Genomic DNA, 21,585 nt, shown 5'->3' on the forward strand with positions numbered 1-21,585 from the left:
TTGGAAGTGTGCTAACTAGGGCATAGGGCACTCAGACTGCCTAACCACTAAACTTGAGTTACTAAGTGTGCTAGTAATTAAGCATGGGCCAGAAAGTGTTAGATTATTGTCCAATGTAACACATTTAACCTGGTATACGTTTTAAGTGACGACCATTTGACTGTAGGCTTGAAGCACATCAAAATATGACATTATATGTGTGTAAAATTAACTGTTCTGCTCCTATATGTGAAGTAAGGAATAAAATACAACAGAGCTTGCTGTTATAGTAATTTCTTAAATTACTAAAAGTATTGTAATTTATTAAAGAATTTCCAAGATGGCGACACACGACTGCTCTGACCACACTTTCTTTATTTTTCTTTTCTTTCTTTTTTTTTGTTTATTTTTTTGCACTTTCTCTTCATCACAGCTACTTAATGTTGCACAGCATTACATTGCACAAATAATTGTACATATCAGCACTTTATACCAATTATAGTCAGATTGTTGCTGCCATCCATCTTTATATACTATGTTATATATTCTTTAAAATACTTTGTAATACTTTTTCTTTTTCTGACTGTATACAAGTAAATTCTGGTCTATGTAAATTCTACTTTATGTCACAGACAGTCATAAAAAGCATTTCACTACAGTTCATACTATGTATTTATTTTTGTGTGTGACAAGTAAAATTTTCATTTGAACACGTTATACTTTTAATTTCTTATATTTTAATGTTCCGAAAGATCATAAGACAAGTCCTTTCCTGATATCACTTATGCTATAGCAGCTATAAACATCATTCTCTCACCAACCTCTTATTTATCTCTCTTGAAGGTAATGAGAGAGAAAAAAAAAAACAATTTACAGAAACTGGAAAGCACAAATTTCTCTGTCCTGAAGACTTTCCTCAGGTGGGAAAATGTATTGATTGTTACAAAGTGCTGACACTCAAGATTCCTTCCCTAAATGTTAAATATATGTCTCCTTAAAGAAGTCTTCACCAATGGTTTTAATATGTTTGTAATTAGCCTTAGATTGTGTAGATCTTCTGTCACACAAGTCGCTGTGAATTGTTGTGAAAAGTTGTTAATATAGAAATGATAACTTATTTGAATGAGCGCCAAGTATGGGTTAATATAAACCTGTCATTTGAATTACAGCCGGCACTATTGTGTTGAGTGAGAGCTGCTGTTATAGAAAATTAATCAAGACCTTGTGAGCAATTAGATTCAAGAATTCATCAGCACTGTGGCCATCCATCAATCCTCTGTACTGCTTATCCTACACAGGGTCCCGGGGAGTCTGGATCCTGTCCCAGGGAACTCAGAGCACAAGGCGGGAGACACACACACACACACACACACACACACACACACACACGCACACATCACTGTGGTATAAAATGCATTATTCTCCATTATCAGGAGGCAAAATATGCTTATGCTCTTATGCTTATAATAGCATAAGAGCAAGATCAAATATATATATATATATATATATATATATATATATATATATATATATATATATATATATATATCAAATAAATGTTTCACAGAAACACAGATAATAAAGAGCAGATTGTTGAATTGCTCATTTAAGCAATCAGTATAATTCAATCACTGCTACATCTTTCATCTTCATTTATTGAATTGCCTTATACGGATACTGCTGTAGTTTTGAAAGATTTATATTAGACATGGAGGTGATATTAATGACTCCGATGGCGCTGGCAAAACATCTTAAAGGTCAGTCACGAGTGTGATGAACAAGAACTGTTTTATTACCACTTTACTTTATTAAGGGTTTATGTCAACTTTGGATCTATTAGGATTATAATGGAAATTTGTGTAAAACATCATTTTCAAATTATATTGAATTTAAATCCAAATCCGAATTCAATATAAGGTTTGCTTAATTATTATTTTAACTCTACTTTTTAATCATTATTTATTCACCTGATGCCCTACCTCTGGTTGGAGCTCTCATCAACTGGAGGCTAGAGCCTGGAGATTGCTTAGGTATCGCTTGAAGTACCGTGGAAAAGGTTTTGGACCTCAATTCCACATGGACAATCTCGCTGTGGTTGCTGCTATGGCCTTGAGATTGCAATTACCACATGCAGTTTTGCCCTCAAGTCTCCTTGGTGAACAGTGGACTAGTTCACCAAACAGACTTCATGTTAAAACCATAATAAACTTTCTTTTACTTTCACACTATCTGATGTTACCTAGATGAGGGTGGGTTCCCCCCTGAGGCTGGTTCCTCTCAAGGTTTCTTCCTCTTATCATATTAGGGAGACAATGTCCATTGTTAAAAGCGCTATACAAATAATATTGAATTGCATTGCATTGAACCGTGCACAGCGACTTGAGTGGATGGATTGTGCTTGTGTGCGATTGCTTTAGACTTCCGCATCAGGCTTGGATGCAGCTAATTTAGTCTGAAATGATCCAAACATTAAAAAAAAAAGAAAGAAAAAGAAAAAAAAAATCCAAAACAGTACAATGTGCGTGGTAATGTGTAATTCATAACCACGTTGTTATTCTCACTTATATGAGGAGCTGACCCTCTTAAGTAAAGGCTGAAGCCGCGAGTGACTTAACTTTAGCAAACAGTAGCATAGTAGCTTAGTTTGCACGACAAGCTTTTTAGCTTGAGAGCTCGTTTTGACAGTCATGTCATCGGAAACTATTCTCACTGTGCGCCTGGTTCGCTCTTTTGAACATCGAAACTTCAAGCCAGTGGTGTTCCGAGGTGTGAATGTAGATCAGAAAGTCGAGGAGTTTATTGCTTTTGTAAAGAAAGGTAAACTGTGTCATGCATGTCTCTACAAATTATTGAGTTATGGTGGCTTTTCCGCTACAAGTCTTTTATGTAAATTGCTTAACTTATAAACCATTTACGTCTTTTGTATCTAGACGTTTCTACCAGAGCTGGTTTGCCCCCACCTTTTAAGAAACATGACTATGGTAAGTTAACACTGCAAAACCTGCTGGGGGGATCAATAGCCTAGAAACCATCACAGAAATTCTAATGGTTTCCACTACAAATACCATTACAAACCATCAGATAACCATTGAAACCATTATCATGACCATTATTAGTCCTTAATGGTATCCACTAGACATAATATTCCACCAGCAGAAGGTAACAAATTACCAGTAGAGACCTACAGGGACCATTAGAGTTTCCATTAAAACAATACAATTTCCATTATAACCATTACAACCACTACAAATTCTATGAGGGTTTCTAGTGTTTTTTTGTTTTTCCCCAGCAGGGAAGGTTGATGTGATAAATATATATGTTCACAACACTGACAAACCCCTCTCATGTTTACAGACACCATGAAGATAATTCATAAAGCACATGGAGCAAAGGTACGGCGCTTGACTCAGATCACAAGTAAAACTCCACCCTGAAACAAGTGAAATTAGTTTATATTGATGTTTATTATGATGTTCATACCGATTCTGGTGTTAAATGGTTGGTTGTTGCTGTATTTGTTTTGTGTTGTGCTGTTGTGTGTTGTGCTGGTGTCACAAGGGGACATTGCTAGTGCAGTTATAATCAGTCCTTCCAGGATTTCATAATTTTGCGATCGCAGATATTAGCACAAAATCTAGCATCTATATTTAGAGGAGCTTGCAATTCTTCAAAATAACTACAGATTTGGGCCAAGACACGTCATTCGACATCATCACAATATGCATTCAGCCAAAGCCCTCTTTGATTCAAGTGCATCAAGCATGAGTAAAGCTAAAAGGTCTCATCTAACAACAAACGTCACTGTAAAGACCGTGCAAAACAATTTGATGCTATTTCAATTTCACCAACTCAAGTAAATTTCCACAAAAAAACTCAGCAACTTGGCTTGCAAATTTAAAAAAAAAAAGATCTGCAGCAAAATCAAGCATTTCTGGCTGCAACAATCACAAAAAAAACTAAATCCTGTATGGACTGTATAATGGTATTTCAAGAGTCAGATTTCACAAAAGATCTTTTCTCACTCACCATTTCCCAGAGACGTTCACTGTTAATGAGAAAATCAGTGTAGAAGTAGTGGAGAAAGAGCAAACAATGGACTCAAATTTCCAGAATGCAATACAGCTATACCATAGTAACACTGAGTTATAGCAGAGACTAGTTAACAACCAACCAGATGATAAACACGATGCCATATAAATTTTAAAATTTTAAATAATAACCTCCCCAGTGTTTAAATGTGCTGAAGAATAATGCAATGTGACATTTCTGATTTCAGACTAATGAACTGGTGATGAGTTTAGAGGATGATGAAAAGCTGATTCTACAAAATGGGCTCGATTTACGAGCATGTGGTATAGGTAAATGTCCTCTTCTCCCATACTGCTGTCACACACTTTCTCCTCTTATTTTACTGCAATCTAAAATATAGGGCTAAAATGTATTGCTTATTTGCTTTTATCAAAACACTGAGATTCCAGATAAGCTTTCTGTGAGTGATAGAATAAACAATGGTGCAGAACAGCTAATTATGGTCTAATGCAGTTCAGTCTTTAATTGTGGCACATCAGGTCCAGCAGTTTGCTTTAATATATTGCAAGGCAAATCACCTGTCTAGCAATATAATCCCAGTGTGCTATATAGTTAATATTGTGCAGCTCTATTATAATATCTAAGTTAGTTTGTTAATATCTAAGTTAGTAATGTTAACTAAGATTAAGAACATATGTGATCTGACATTATAGCTCATTGTCTCTAATCCTTTAGTTTACCACATGCAAAATGTGGATCATCATTTCACTGGAATGTCACCATGTGTGCTTATCATGTGACCTCACTGTACATCATTATTTATCAGTGTTGTAAACCTGCAATTAAGGCATACCATTTTTGGACACAGTTGTGTGAAGTTTTTTGTGTATATCCCATTTGGTCTCACTGTGCTGTCTCTGTCTCTGTTCTTCTTCCAGCCAATGAAACAGAGCTGGCCTTCTTCAAGATGAGTGACTATGAAAAGTATAAGGCCAATCCCCAGACTGTGTGGTGAGACCCAGTAAAGTGGCATGTGTAAGGGAATTCTGATGTGTTTTTATTTAGGGGAAGCAGTGCAACATCCAGAACGGCTTCACATCTACCTGCGCTTACATTTTTCCAGGATCAGCCGGACCAAAAATGGTGTTTTAATTTCACTCCAGTTTCTTCAAGCCAGTTTAAAAAGTTCACTTTGTCAGCAGACTTTATTTTCAGACAGACATAATTTAAGGTTCCATAAGTTTAATAGACAGACATGATTTAAGGTTCTATAACAAATTTAATAGAGGAGAGTTTTTTTGTATAGCTTTCACAATTTCACAGAAATGTATACATTGACAAGTACATTAACAGTATTTACCAGTATAAAAAAATGATGGGGTTACATGCATTATAATGTTTCAAGTTTTAATACCACCTGTTTTCTTTTAATTTCTTATGACAGTGGTGCATATGACTGAAATTGTGTTTATTAAATGAATCTCATTAAAACTAATTTTTGTCTGTTTTTCCAATAGAGTAATAATCACAAGTTTTGAAAGGTCCAGTGCCAAAGTGTATATCATAGTGTTTGATGCATTCTAGTGCACACAAATTTTTTGTAGAAGATGAATTTCAGTGAATATCTGGGCCCTGTTCTTTGCTTAACAAAACCATGATAAAGTGACATGCCAGATTTGGTATCTTACAAATGGGCTAATTCAGTTATTCACACCTGAGAACATGATTGATGTCATAAGTTTACATACACCTTGCAGAATCTGCAAAATGTTAATAATAAAAAATAAGAGATACAATAATAACTACATTTACACAAATGAACCAGTTCAAAAGTATCATTTTCTGGACTTTCTTCAAATTCCAATGCTGATTAGAAAATGTAAATATCAAATGTATTTGTAATTGCATTTCCCTGATGAGGGTGTATAATTTGAGATGTAATTCAAATTCAGTTGCAGAATGTGTATTTGCATTGCCATTTTTCTGTAGTGGCAACCAAAATTAAAATGCAAATGATAAGTCCTTTAGACACTTCACTTTAAAGCCTATCTTATCTCAGTAAGCATGACTAGAGGTTGGAATTGTGTTTGGCTCATTTTAGGGGCTATACAACACATTTCCTTTCGTATAACCATCAAGGTAAACTTTCACTAGATAAGGAGACTTTTAACTGCTGTAATAATGTTTGAGAATGAATAGCAACTAGCTTAGCATGGGAATTGTTGGAAGTCATTAGCAAGTACTGATTATGGTATAACCTTAGTGGTAAAATGTTTACTGTGGGTCAATAAAGGTAAGATTTTGATGACAGGATATTGGCCGAGTGGAATGGCTGACAGTGGCTGCTAATATGGGTGTAAAGCTATATATTTAAAAAAAAACAAAAAAAAAATGAGAACAGCAATCTGTGTCTACTTACAATGTGGCGATTTCCAAGTGGATGTTATTTCATAAAGCAATACTTTAGTGGCAGTTACTGAATTGTTGAGGAAACTACAAATTGTTTTTTATTAGCTGGGGGGAGGGGGGGGGGGGGGGGTTAAGATGAACGCATCTTCCAAAATGTATCTAAACACTGCAGAAATACTGTTTTATCTTGTTTGCACCTGGTATGTCCGTTAAAAAATATTTCAAAAAGTTCACTAGCACTTTTAAAATAGTGCATTTTTATTATTATTGGACTGTCACAGCATAATGGTAAAATGGTACCTTATATAAAAGATTGCTTGTTATTATACTGGCATATCACACAATTGCTAGTTCAAAGCCCATTAATAGGTTGCAGGATTGTGTATGACTCTAAAAGCTTGAGAAAGGCCATTGCTGGTTCTTCTCATCCCCCTTAATTGTTGATAAAAAAAAATTTAAAAAAGTAATGCCACTGTGGGATAATCTATGTAAACATATTCTGTCAGTCCAAAAGGACCAGTAACTAGAACCAGATCTGGGAGGCAAGTCGTGACACCTAAAAGACTGGATTTATAGTCAGTCTTCTGTAGCCTTAGAGGACAGTTTTCACAGTAGTCAGGCAGTTTACCCCTGGTTGAAAGTAACAAAAAGAAAAAAGGGAAACTGTTGCTGTTATGGTGGCATTGTGTAACTGTTGGTAATGTGTTTTCCATAACTTTTTCATACTCTGAAATGAACAGTTTTCAGGTAACATTCATCTGCACGAAAGATATTGTTTATCGCTCATTGCTGAGTTGTGTTCTAAGCGATGTCTACTAAGAGTAAGATGTAAATGCTATGTTTCTCATTGTTTTCTCTTTGTTAAAAGAGGAGATGTGGGATAATCTATATAGTGAAACTATATAGGGGGGGGGGGTTGTGGGGAAGAGAATAAATAAATAATAATAAATAGGCTAGTAAGTGTGTCTACAGGTGTTTTCGTGTGCTGTTTACTCCTGCAATAAAACTAGAGAACACGACAGCCACTATTCTGGTTGCAGCCCATAAGACTACAGAGTCTTTAAAACGTCTACAGTGTTAACCTTGTGTAAGTGCTAATTAATGCTGTATGTATTAATGTTATTAACCAGTAACTGCATCATCAATGTCACCTGACTGTCCCACCTAGACCTGTGGAACTGTCCTGTTCGCCTGCACTCGGTGGTGCTGTGACACAGGGCATTTGCGTGTGCTTTCCCAGCCCCGGCGTATGCGTGCTAACTTGGCGGAGACACATGGCAGCAGCAGGAAACAGCGGCACACCAGCACAGCACATGGGAGAGCCACAGCAAGCATGTAGCTGGGTGGCATGTAGAAAGCATAGGACTGGGGGGAGAAGGCAAAATTCCAGCCTAACACCAATGTGTGCATGACAGAGAGAGTCAAAGCAGCGTATCCTAGTCCAGACTTGTGGAAGAAAATGAGAAAATATAAGTTGTCAAGTATTTATCTCCTTTACATTTGTACTTCCATTGCCATCCCTTTCTTAATCTGTTAAAAAATATGCTATGGTCTGATTGTATTACACTCTAATTGTATAAGTGTAATTATAGCTTGAGGTCTTGGAAGTCTTTGCTCTTTTATTGCTTTACCTGTGTTATGTGCTTACATGGGTTTGCATTGCCTACCTGAATAAAGGTGAACTCCCTCCATGTGAGGATGTTGCCCACTGAGGGTAGAGATGTGATAGCCAACAGGGAGAGGATGCCCAGACCTAACACTCCACTGGACACATAGAGCTCAGTGCGCCATACATCCTGTTCATCCCATGGCATCTCCACACCTGACTTCACCTGAGGTACGCGTGCAAAAGATAAAACGGCATGTCCCAATATGGTTTATTCTTCTCATACCATAGCAATTTGCCAACGACAACATTTTAAGTTAATTAACAACACGTCATGCTGTTTAATCTTTTATAGTGGCCTTTACGAGACAAATTAGTTCCTGTTATCACTTACATTATTACAGCTATAAACATCATCCCCCTCATCAGTCTTTCTTTTTTTTTTTTCTCGTTAAGTAAGTAAAACAAAAATATGCAGTTTATCATGTTACAACGAAACCGGAAAGTGCAAAGTCCCCTGTCCTAAAGTCTTGTACTTAAGAAAAGTAATGACCGTTACAAAGTGCTGAGACCTCATAATCCTTCCATAAATGTTAAATACACTTCTTACAGAAAGCTACACAGTATAAGTGATTATTGCATATTGTTATCCACTGTACATATTGTAAGTTATAGCTTCATTTACGTTGTAGTACTTACTTTGCACTTTTCTGTATATAACACTATATTCTTTTACTTCCGCTTAGAAAATATATAACTTATATAATCACGATATTCTGTATGTAACACTATATTCTGTATATAACATTACATTCTTATACTTCCGCTTAGAAAGTATATAAAGTATATAACACTATATTCTTATACTTCTGGTTAGAAAGTATATTCTGTGTATTACACTATATTATTGTACTTCTGGTTAGAAAGTATATAAAGCATATAACACCCTATTCTGTATACAACACTGTATTCTGTATATAATACTATATTCTTGTAGTTCCGGTTAGACGCTAACTGCATTTCATTAGCTCTGTACTTGTACTTTGCATAATGACAAAGTTGAATCTAATCTAATCTAATCTATATGTTTCTTGTTGTTAAATATGTTTTTGATCTGTTTATTATTAGCCTTTGGTTATTTGGATTGCCCACCAAAGATGTCCCTCTGAAAGAACTGTAATTCAATGATAATGTATTAGAATGAGCACATTAAAATAAATATGTGAATATGAATTACAGCATGAGCTATTGTAAGAGCTGTTCTGTTAGGGAAAATTAATCAACACCATCTGACCAATCAGATTTGAGAATTCAGCAGCGCTGCGGTATAAAGTAGTACTAAGCAGTACCCAAAATGCAGTGAATGGGGAAACCACTTTACATTTTTACTAAAGTAGATAAAAATAAAATGTTTTCCCTTATTATGTGTCATGAATATACGGGAACTAGCCCTGGACTATGATTCCCAGCAGCCATTGCTATGTCACATGACCGGTTTCACCTGATTCAACTTTTGGTTAATCAGCTTCACTATTTAAGTCAGTCTGTACACCTTTCATTGTCTTGTGTCCTTCATCTTTATGTGTTTGTGTTGTTTCTGTGTTTATGTTTGATTCATGCTTTTGTTTCTTACGGCGTTTCACGTTTACAGAGTTCTTGTTTTGTGTTTTGTTGTGTTTGTCATTAAACCTTTATCTGACCTTGCATCCATCAACACCTCCACTGCTGACAATATGCATGGTTCAGTTTCCCCTAAATAACATGAAAAATAATGTCTAAAAGACACAAGGAGAAATAAAGGTACTGTTAGGTGCTGTCACATTCTCATATATATACTCCCACCTGACATTAGGAAGAGCCCTAACAATGAAAGAGGTTCTGTCTATTTCCTTAAAGTTGTATTTATTTAATATATGAGTAAGAAATGATTATAACTGATACTAGTTATAGTCATGTCTATGTCAGCACCTGCCTCTACTACCAACCCCAACAGGCCTATATTTCCTATGATCCAGCCTGCCAGCAAACTACAAGCCATGTCTCCACCTAGTTTAGCTTATTCGAAGCTTGCCTGAGCTGTTACTGTTTCATGATTTTGATTATTGCCTGGCCTATTTGTTAGTTAAACTAACCCCATGTTTGCATCCAGGCCTTGTTATTGTATTTTCTGTCAATGAAAGGCAGGTAGTATAAACAAATAACAGTCAGCCACAGTATATGCAGTATCCATCAATCTATCCATTTTCCATACTGCTTATCCTAAGCAGGAATTAGCAGGGGAGCCTCGAGCCTATCGCAGGGAACTCAGGGCACAAGGCCGGAGACAGCTTGGTTGGGATGCCAATCCATCTCAGGGCACAATCGCACACAAATTCACACACCCATTCACACACTACAAACAATTTGGAAATGCCAATCCAATTTGGACTGGGGAGGAAACCGGTGTATCCGGGGGAAACCCCCTAAGCTCAGGGAGAAAGTGCAAGCTCCGCACACCAACCCCCAACCCTGGAGGTGCGAGGCAAACCACTAAGCCACCATGCTGTTCAGTATATGCAGTATACTCTTAAGAAAAAAGTTTCCTAATTAGTTCTTAGGATTATTATAAGTTAATTGCTTCTTCTGTTGTTCTTTTTGTAACGCTCTCTAAGAGGTACTCTCTACTCTCACCTGAAGGCTTACGTTCCCTCACGCAATCTGCAATCAATTAACGACCGACGCTTAGTGTACCTACTCAGCGTGGCTCAAGGTTCCTTTCAAGAACATTCTAACTGATCCTCAGTGGTGGAATGAACTTCCAACCTCAGTCCGGACTGCTGAATCTCTCACCATCTTCAAAAAACAGCTAAAGACCCACCTCTTCCGTGAACACCTAACCAACCCATTAAAATAAATAAATAAATAAATAAAAATATTTACTCTGGCACTTACACCTCTACTCTGCGCACTTTGCTTCTTCTGGAACTCAATTAACGGATGTTGTATGGTAGCACTACTTGTATTTTTCTCTGCTTGATATATCGCTTTGCTTGTATTTTCTCATTTGTAAGTCGCGTTGGATAAAAGCATATGCTAAATGAATAAATGTAAATGTAGGTACACACTTGTGTGAAAAGAGATGCCTCAGGCCAGTGTGACATCTACTGCAAAGTAGTGAATATGACGTCATGGTTAAGTAAGTTAAAACAAATGTTTTTCATTAGAAAAACTATCCAAATGCAAAAGTACCTGTGAGAAAGCAGCGTTGATGAGCCTACGTCGCGTGATGGTACGGAGTGGAAGGCAGAGGCTGTACACTCCATGCAGAGCAGCACACAGGAAACTCAGTAAGCCAAGCTGTTTCCTCCGCAGCAGCCAGGCATCCAGCCAGCGGGGAAAACGCTGGTACTTGGTGCCTCTCCACAGCTGCAGCCATGCTGCAAACAGCCCCGGCAGGTACACTAGTGCCAGACTGACCAGCGCCACGCATGGCAGGCTTTCGTTCACTAGGTCAAGGACTAGCCTGTAAAAGGAGTTGTATCCATAGGCTAAGTATGGCAGAAGAATCCCACGGATAAATCCATAGCAGTAGAAGAAAAAGAAGAGCAGGAAGGTGGTGAGGACAGGGCCTCGCCATGACGGGAAGAGATGCAAGGGCTTTCTTTCAAGATTCTGTGCACAGCATAGGCCACCAACATCTACTGGGTAGAAGCCCATGCGCCGGGCGAGCTTGCCCACTTCATGCTTTGCTTCTGCACTGTCACTGCACAGCAGCACCTACAGTAGAGTCGGGTCAAAGGTCAGGGAATTTACAGGGCATGGGAATAGTTTTCCTACAGCTGCAAACCTAGCATACAAACCCTTATTTGACGATAATAAAATATACTACAATATATTACAGTATAATGTGGATCATTATGTTACAATACCAATAATTAATTGCTTTATAAAGACATAAAATGTTTTAATGCACATGCACAAAACATTAACTTTAGATTCATCTCAACTGAACTTAGGGTTTGTTGTATGTCTAACAGATCTCAAGTAACAGCTTTACACATGTCAATTAGCTTATTTTGTACTTTCAATTGAGTTGTCTAACCAAACAAACATTTACAAGAGGGCTTCCCAGCCATCTCTTCCAGTGTAAAAAAATAAACAAATCACAGACCCCCTTATAATCTGAGAACAACTAACTTTTATCAGAATAATCCAAGTTTATTATGCACATTAGGCAAAAATGTACTGTTGTGTTTATTTTAAAGACTCACAAACATGCAACTCTAAAAGCATTTAATAGTGATTGCCATTAGAATGCCATTAAAATGGATAGTAGTAATGTATATAAAAGTAATAATGAAGCTGCAGACCTGCAGTTTATACATCTGGGAGTCTGCGTGCCTCATTTTAATAATCACATGTGTAGAGCATCACTGACCTGCTTGTTACCATCCTGTGCACCAGTCTGCAGAGACCAGGCAGAAATTGTGTTAAAGCCTTTAACAACCACACTGTCTGGGAACATCTCTGCAAGCTGCTCTGCATTAGATGGTCGCTTGCTGTTCATCGCCACAGCATTACTCACGTCCACGAGAATCTTTCCAGCCAGTGCTGACCTGAGGCCCAGCAGGGATGGATAGTACTCAGGGAACAGGGCCATGAAGACTAGACTCTTAGCTTTGGCTACTGCCGCTTCTTGACTGTTCAGCTCCACCGCATCCAGAAACAGGCCAGGAGAGATGCGCCTCACACAGCGACTCCCCACCACCACACCAAACCCACATGCCACCAGGCGCATAGCCAAGGAGCGTGAGAAGTCACCGGAACCCAGTATAGCCACAGTGGAAGAAGCTGGAGTCACATGCACTGCATCAACTGTGTCCAATTCATCCAAGAGAAGAGGGACATGCATCTCATTCGACATAGCTACTGTTCCTGGGTATGGGGAAATACTTTAAAATGAAATATATAGATTTAAGGTATGAATTTACATACAGAAAATATACAGGTTGGTTTTTCATTCATATTATCATATATATATATATATATATATATATATATATATATATATATATATATATATATATATATATATATATATGTGTGTGTGTGTCACATAAACATACAGCATAACACCACAGTAATGCTTCCACTGATTATTCCAATACCCCAATGGAGTTGGATCTCCTTTTGAATCTAATTGAAGCTTTACGGTTTCCCCAGAGGGATAAGCCAAAGAACTAGAACTTAAGGGTTCTAGATTTACATTTTACACAAACAATAGCTACCAAATAAACTGGCTCCACCATAAGGCATATTGCTGACTGTGTATCAGCTATAATTTTATAGATGGCACATGAAGTGGATATTGGAATAAAATTCTGCAATCATAATAAAAATGTGAAATAGCTACTAAGAACTTAAAAATAGATGTAGCAAACTACTTTTCTCTGTCTCTGTACCATCAAGGGTGCATCTTCTGTATCTTTAGTATGTATATCTTTCACCAAAGAAGGTGCATATAGTGTACCTTTAATTAGCTTTTAGAGTAACGCTTTGAAGGTACATCAATAGTCCTTGAGCTCAATTACCTTAAATAGTTTAAAATAGTCTCCATATTCGCGTTTCAAGGTGAAAGATGCATATTAAAGGTAAAAATGATGCCATGTCTAACTTTCATCCTCTGTCTTCAGGAATCTGTGTACTCACAACACATTTATAATCATTAAGATAAGTTATAACATACTTCATTTAAAGTGGCCAGCATAAGAACCATCAGATGACATCTAGAATAACAGTTAAGTTTCATTTCTACTCTAACGGGAGAATAGAAAGCAGTGCACTCATGAAGCACATGCCATTGATTAAACACAGAACTGGACACTGCAGTTACAACACGTTATCCATTTACATGAGTAGGGAAAAAAACACGTGACTAACCAGATTAAACAGAATTATTCAAATAAAGCAATGCATTCTTTCACTCACTTCGTGCGCTGAGCAGCTCCCAACTTGTCTCTGCCCTCTGTACTGTGAGTGTGTGCGTGCGTCTGCTTGCGTGTATATGTGTGTGTGTGTGGGGGTGGGGGGGGGGGGGGGGGGGGGTGTAAGGGTGTATGCATATAACCCAAGTTCCGCCCTTCGCCCGCCTGTGCGTTCATAGGCACGTTGACAGCCTTTATCAGATTACTGCAGGCTCAGCAAGTAAAAGTGCTGTATAGATTATGGCCGCAACAACACCAATACACTTGTAAAGTGTGTTGTTTCCTTCGTTCTAATAAACTTCAAATAGAACCTTTGAAGCAACTGCTGTATCACGATAATGATCATGGTGTTATAGCGGAGAGTGGGGACAGTTGTAGCATATGTGACAGTATTATTTTTATTTTTTTTAAATTTATTTTTAGATATTATGAGTAAAATATTCTAAAGCTTTGACACAATAGTCACGTTAGTCTGTTAACAAGTCGTAATAAACGAGTCTGTGAATAAGTCGTTTTCAGACATCAGTTAACTATAGCAACATTTTACTTTGAGTCAAAATTTGCATTACTAATGTCAAAACTTATACTCCCTTGCAGTGTAAAATTGTCATTACTAATGTATTCCAGATATGATGTGCTTAATTAGCCCAATGATACACACACACACACACACACACACACACACACACACACACACACACACACACACACACACACACACAATCAGCAAAAATAAGAAATGTCCCTTTTTCAAGAGAATATATTTTAAAGATAATTTTGTAAAATTCAAATAGAAGCCTAAGACAGTGCTGCAGGGAGACTGGAAGGACAGCTGAACGTCCTTGCGTGGCAAACCACTTGTAACCATGTATCCGCCCAGATGTGAATGAGAACTTGCTAATGACTTGGTGAAAGAGTGGGGTAACATCTCACAGCAAGAACTGACAAATCTAGTGCAGTTCATGAGAATGAGATGCACTGTAGTACTTAAAGCAACTGGAGGTCAAATACACCACATACTGACTGTTACTTTTAACATTGACCCTCCCTTTGTTCAGAGACTCATTATTCCATTTCTGTTCATCAAATGCCTGCGAAACTTCTTCAGTTTATGTCTCTGTTGTTGAATTTTTTTTTATGTCAATACAAATATTTACACATGTCAAGACATTTTCTGGAAATAAAAGCAGTTGAATGTGAGAGGACAATTCTGTTTTTGCTACTATATAGTGGGTAAGTACATGGTTTGGGACGCAGCCCACGGCTTCAAGCAGTTGTCTTTTTGCACGTACAGCAAGACAAATAATTAACCGCACTTGAAGCGTTCGTAAAAAAATAAAAATAAAAACACCCAAAACTGTATATGGTACCATAACGAAGACGAACTGTATGTTGATACGTGAAATTCTGTAGGGAACGTCGGACGGCGTAGCACGGGGACATAATGGCATGTGCTGTTAATCGAACTATGTTCTATAACATGTAAAACGGGAACATGAAAGGAGTATTCTAAAAGCGACTCATGTAAACACCTTAATCACAATATTGTCTTATACAGAATAAGGTCAATAATTAGATTACTGCTGTCCATGTAAAAGTAGTCATTGTGAATAACCAATACAACAATTTGGAATGTCCTGAAAAAGAAAGAAACAACTGTTGTACTGAGCAACAGACATTGAATGGGTCAGCCAAAGAAAACAACAACAGCTGATAACAGAAACATTGTGAGAGCTGTGAAGATAAACCCAAAAACAACAGTCAGTGGCATCACCAACAACCACAGGTGAAGGTATCACAATCCATCATTCAAAGAAGTCTATTATTAGCCTATAGTTTTTTGTTGTTGTTGTTGTTGTTGTTGTTGTTGTTTTGTTTGTTTGTTTTATTCCAAAATGATCAACGTTTGAGTAAGTACTAGATGTGATGGGGAATTTAACATGTAGCATTTTAATTATATTCTGCTGAAAAGAACGAAATGACTCAAAAAATACATTCGTTCATTTTGCTGAACGAGATTCAAAGATCCGAGTCAGTAAAATGATCCGAGCTTCCCATGACTAATAGCAACTGTTATTTACAATATATTTATACCTTAACGCGATTTTTTTTTCGTGCAAACATGACCCGGGTGGCTTTCCATACGACAGATTGTGGCGGAGGAAGAGGAGGAGGAGGAGGGCGCTGGAGAACGTCTGTACGGATGTGATGTGTAAGGCTGACGGGCATGAGGAGCGAATCTAAAGACTTGTTAAGCGATGAGGCGGTTGGGGAAACCTCTGGTCCAGCAGTAGGGTCTGAGCACAGGGCGGGGTGTGTGTCCGTTATGGGAGTGTTAGTGCTCGGTATCGGTGGGCTTCTCTCCGTTCTGGCGGCAGGACCACTGCACGCGCACTGCTCAGTCACATGGTAGGTAATAACCTGGCTAATAACCTAGTGCACACACACAGCATTTAAACACCAACAGCTACTGAAAGCATCTACCAACCACCATACTGTGTAGTAGGAACTAGAGAATAACCATAATAATAATAATAATAATAATAATAATAATAATGATAATAATAATGATAATAATAATATTAATAATAATAATAATAATAATATGTACATAGAGTATAGGAATAGTGATAATGTGGTAAAATAGTGGTAAAAAGAGTATGTATGAATATGAAGTGTTCATAAGCCCATAAGCCCATTTGTGCCACTCAATTATAAGTATATTAATAAATAAATAAGTAACGTAATGTAAAGCAATGAAATGTTATCCTGATGTTCACAGGACTGTAGACATCCCATGCTTTGATGCCTCCTCCCTTCTGGTCAACCAGATAAAAGAGTGGACAACAGAGAGCTGCCCCCCAAAGAGCCAAAAGTGCCTGTTCTCTGTGAGTATCTACACACACACACACACACACACACACACACACACACAGAGAGAGAGAGAGAGAGAGAGAGAGAGAGAGAGAGAGAGAGAAAGAGGGGCCACACTGTAACAGATAAAATGTGTTAGTTTGCAGTCAAAGTACATTTTCATGCACTTGACTAATAAAACATTCCATATGTCTGTGGTAGCTGGTGTCTGTAATTGGTGATGATATCATTGCCACTCGTGTCACTCCTGTAATGAGGTTCATTGATGACATCACATTTAACTTCAGCAGCACAAGCACAGACAGCTGTGAGATTCAGGTGTGTACATGGAATGAAAGTAAGTCTACAGTATCTTAAATTCAGCGTAATTAAATATGTCTCTGTATGAGCAACATCGAAGACTGTTTTTACAACTCTACAATTATAATACAATATAATAATATGGCTAAGATCAGAGATACATTCTTGCTTCTTCCTCACTTTCATTCTCTTAAAATGCCCTGCAGGGTCACTCTACATCTCGTAGCTGGTACACTATATTAGATTCAGGAACCAACTACCTGAACATGTACAATCTAATGAGAGGTGAGTTACAGCTCAATGTCTTTGCCTGCTCTCCTGTCATTTCACCACACAAAAATAATCTCAGTGCTAGAAGCAAACTTTTGAAATCACATCTGAGACAAAGCAGAAAACTATAATGACTGTTTATGATCATTGTATGTCCATGGGTGATACTATTATTCTTCAAATGTTGTTTTTTTTCTATTATTAATTAATCATAATGAGCTATTTTTGCAAATTGAAAAATCAACAATGCTTGGTTGCATTTAAGAATTCATACATACACACAAAGAGGCCCTTACCAGCTCTTTGCTGAAAGCAGCATGATCATGACATGCAGTTCATTCTTTACTACTCTAGCTCTTACTGTGAAATGGTTCTTTTGTAGGAAAGTCCAATCCCACTTAAAGATGCTGCTCCCCTGTACATGTCTTATTAGAAGAAACACACACATGCATACACACAAAAGTATTGCAGCCAATGAAAACAGACTTCTAAAGTTTTCTTGGTCTTTTTCTTCTGCTCTTTTTCTCTTTAAAGGCAGTGGTCTGTCCTCATCACCGAGCTTCACTGAGTCCACCGGTGACTGCATGTGCACACAGTACTCCTCCACTAGACTTAAACTGGACTCATAAATGTCACTCTTCTCTCCTGCTAGACCCAATGATGTACTCCCATCAGTGCTAGTTACATAAGTAACTGTTCTTCAGTGAACCCTAGACAACTGGCAGGAACAGTGTGCAACTCCTAGATCATCTTCAATCCTGTCTGCACGGTTACCAGTTCCACATGCAATGCAATATCTTAATATTTCACCAGGGTTTCATCAAAGCATCAGTACTCAGCATTAGGGCAGTGCACATTTGAGTATAGTGCTTTATGTGGTGAGACCACCAGTGATGCGACACAAGCATCAACAGCAGACATATGACCAAAACTGACTTGTTTGTGAACACAGCAAAATCACCAGTGTTGATTTAACACCCACGGTGTTGAATTTACTCCCACAGTGTTTCTTAAAGCCCATTGGACTCAAATAAACACTCTGGGTGTTAATTCAACACTAGGGATTTTACTGTGCATATTAGTATGATATTAGTATTATATAAATGTATTTGTCTAGCATTTTTACACAAATATTTCACAAAGCAGTGATCAGTATTGTGGAAGAACCTCCAACCATTCCTGATGATCTAATAAAGTACAAGAAGGATGACCACTGAGACCTAGGGAAGACTTGAGATGTGTAACCTAATTTTGCAAACTATATTGATTTTTCCACCCACTTCAATATTATGGGCATTTTGGTGTAGCTGCGTGAGACATAATCCAATATATTGCTATGCTAGGAATCAAAAAGTTTGACCACATTACCCTTGTTTTATTGACACTGCACTAAATGCTTGATTATAAAATGCTACTACTGACCTATAAATCAGCGAATGGTTTCACTGCACAGTATCTGAATATTTTGTATATCATCATCCACCAAGGTTTTTTTTTTGTGTTAATTCTTTTCTTCTGCAGCAAACATATCATTCATGTGTCAACCACAGTATTTGAACTTGAATGGATATTTGATTATTTGCACTTCTCTGTTAATATATATGTGATTTATGTTCAGAAAAATCTTCAAAATTTAATTCTTTTTTATTAAATTATTATTTTTCATTGCTATTTGCATGACATGAGGCGTTGTCACTGGTCCGGTTTGGACTACTGACTTCTTATGTAGATCTATGGACCACTAGAGGGCATTGGCAGCCCATCAGTAGCATGGCTCAGTGTTTTAGAAACAGCAGTATACACAATGATGGCAGACTGAATGTGCTCCCAGTTGGACTGATTTTGAATGTATTTTATAAGTTAAAAATACTTGGGTGGAGAAAAACAAATGGGCTCGTTTGTGAACAAACTTAATATGATTCACAGCCAACAAAAAAAGATTTTGGGGCAATACCAACTGCTGTGTTTCAGTTAAATAAAATAAAATAAATAAAATTCAATAAAAATTTCAGTTAAAAATGGCAATATTAACACTGCCATTGACAGCAATAATAATAATAATAATAATAATAATAATAATAATAATAATAATAATAATTACAGTCTAATTTACCTAAAAGCAAGGTTTAAACAGTGGTAGGAAAGAGTGCTGGAAATCCACAAAATCATGGGGAGAACATGCCCACACAGATAGTAACTGGAAATCAGACATTAAGTAGAACTTGTAGTATTGAACCAGAAACCCTGGAACTGAGAGATGGTAACACTACCCACAGCACCACTTGTGTAACCCAGTGCTTCTTCACATTCAAGGTTATGTCACATCACTCTGAAACTTACAACAAAATAAATTAGTATGTGTATAAATTAGTTTGTTAACTTTAAATATAATGTTAATTTTTGTGTGGACAGGATTGTAAACATGTCAAAAAGTTGCTAAATCTTGCTGGCAGTGAGAGTAGGCTTTATCCATGTGCACTGCAATTATGGGTGATTAAACATACACAATGCCCAGTAAATGAGGCATAGGATGGCAAAAAAAAAACTCCAATTTGCTTTAAATCCAAAGTCTGAGTGGAAACCAAATGTGGGGCAGGTGTATTCAAATAAAAGGCAGGAATACATGCAGGATGGGATGCCAGTAGGAGTTAAAAGGTCCTGAGAGGTTATCTATTTTCTGTACCACTTATCCTACACAGCGTTGTGGGGAGCCTGGAGCCTATCTCAGGGGACTCGGAGCATGACATTTTGGGCACGAGGCGGGGCACACCAGATGGGGTGCCAACCCATCGTAGGGTACAATCACACAAACATCCATTCACACACTGTAGACAATATGGAAATGGGAATCAGCCTGAAATTCATGTATTTGGACTGAGGGAGGAAACCAGAGTACCTGGAGGAAACCCCTGAAGCACGAGGAGAACATGCAAATTCTGCACACACAGGGTTAATGCAGGAATCAAACTCCCAACCCTGGAGGTGCACGGCATATGTGCCAACATTAAGCCACCATGTTATGTTATGTTATGAAGTTATGTATAAAATAAAAGTATAGAAAAAATGTCAAAATCTTGCTCAATTAAAAGTGGAACTGTCCAGTCCAGTTTATGTTATCTACTGGAATCAATGCAAGTCTATCCTGGCATTAGCAAAGAAAACAGGTTAATTCAGTTAGTTAAAGATAGCTAGTTAATGATACTAAATTAGGCAAACTTACCTCAACACGATTTTTGATAGTTTTTCTACACTGATGTACTTGATTAAATGCTAAACTGAAAGGATTAGAGGCTAAACTGAGCCCATTCATTTACTATATAGGGTACAGTCAATTGCTGGATGAGAGAAGAAGAGAACTTAATGATTTGTAATGAGTATTTTGAAGGTCAAAATAAAAATATAGGGAGTAAAATGTATTGTTTTGTTTTTCTTGGAAATGTAATTAAGTAGGTGTACAATTATTCAGTTTCAATAATTCTCAAGTAAAGACAGCAACCGGAGCTCAGGATAAAACCAGGGACCCTGGATCTCTAAGGCAACAATGCAGTGCAACCCCACACATTAAAATAGAGTACCGTATTGTGGAGTATTATTTATATTCTAATGAAATGTGCAAAAATTTAAAAAATAAAATAAAATCAAAATGTAATGCTAATGTTCTGATGGTTAAATACCTCTAGGCATAGATTCCACATGGTGCATAGGCCATACATGGATTTATAGCCAACTTAAACTACTGTGTTTCATTCCAGGACAGTTTCAGTGGAATAAAAAAAAAACTAAAGAATAAAAAGCTGCATGGCTTCAATTTTTGTATGAATTTTTAAAAATCTTTTTAATGATATTCATTAAATAAATATGTACTCATGGGAGTCAGTGAAGGGGTAAAGCTCTGATTTGAAACATTTAATTCATTATCAAACTGTGAAAAACTTATGATTTAATTCAGTTAATAATTTATTAAGGAAATATGTTAAAAGTGTTACAGATAAAGGAACAAGTTTCAGAAACACTAGTTTACATTGTATGTGCCAACATAGCAGTCAACACCAACGATATGTACGCCAGTGGTGGAGTAATGACTTATTAGTTATAAATATTTTAGTTTAACAGATATAACTTTACACAGTATAGTTCTATTATGAATTAAAGCTC

At 37.2% G+C, this 21,585-nt stretch overlaps 2 protein-coding genes across 3 annotated transcripts; one reads left to right on the forward strand and one right to left on the reverse strand.

The window, feature by feature from the left end:
- Positions 1–2,557: 2,557 nt before the first annotated feature.
- Positions 2,558–14,073, reverse strand: steap3 (STEAP family member 3, metalloreductase). Of its 2 annotated transcripts, none has more exons than XM_017470210.3 (5): positions 13,991–14,073; positions 12,441–12,937; positions 11,252–11,779; positions 8,085–8,249; positions 2,558–7,863 (listed from the first exon to the last, which is right to left on the reverse strand). In XM_017470210.3, the coding sequence occupies exons 2-5, from the start codon at positions 12,924–12,926 to the stop codon at positions 7,582–7,584; spliced, it is 1,461 nt and encodes a 486-aa protein (XP_017325699.1). In that variant the 5' UTR covers positions 12,927–12,937; positions 13,991–14,073; the 3' UTR covers positions 2,558–7,581. The 2 variants fall into 2 exon arrangements, with proteins under 2 accessions (XP_017325699.1, XP_017325698.1); XM_017470209.3 differs by having other exon boundaries at positions 12,441–12,954; positions 13,991–14,071.
- Positions 2,662–5,503, forward strand: c6h2orf76 (chromosome 6 C2orf76 homolog). The gene is made up of 5 exons (XM_017470213.3): positions 2,662–2,796; positions 2,910–2,960; positions 3,334–3,371; positions 4,256–4,337; positions 4,947–5,503. The coding sequence occupies exons 1-5, from the start codon at positions 2,667–2,669 to the stop codon at positions 5,021–5,023; spliced, it is 378 nt and encodes a 125-aa protein (XP_017325702.1). The 5' UTR covers positions 2,662–2,666; the 3' UTR covers positions 5,024–5,503.
- Positions 14,074–21,585: the final 7,512 nt, after the last annotated feature.

Source organism: Ictalurus punctatus, chromosome 6 (genome assembly GCF_001660625.3).
Source record: "Ictalurus punctatus breed USDA103 chromosome 6, Coco_2.0, whole genome shotgun sequence".
In the NCBI taxonomy this organism is placed as follows: Eukaryota; Metazoa; Chordata; class Actinopteri; order Siluriformes; family Ictaluridae; genus Ictalurus; species Ictalurus punctatus.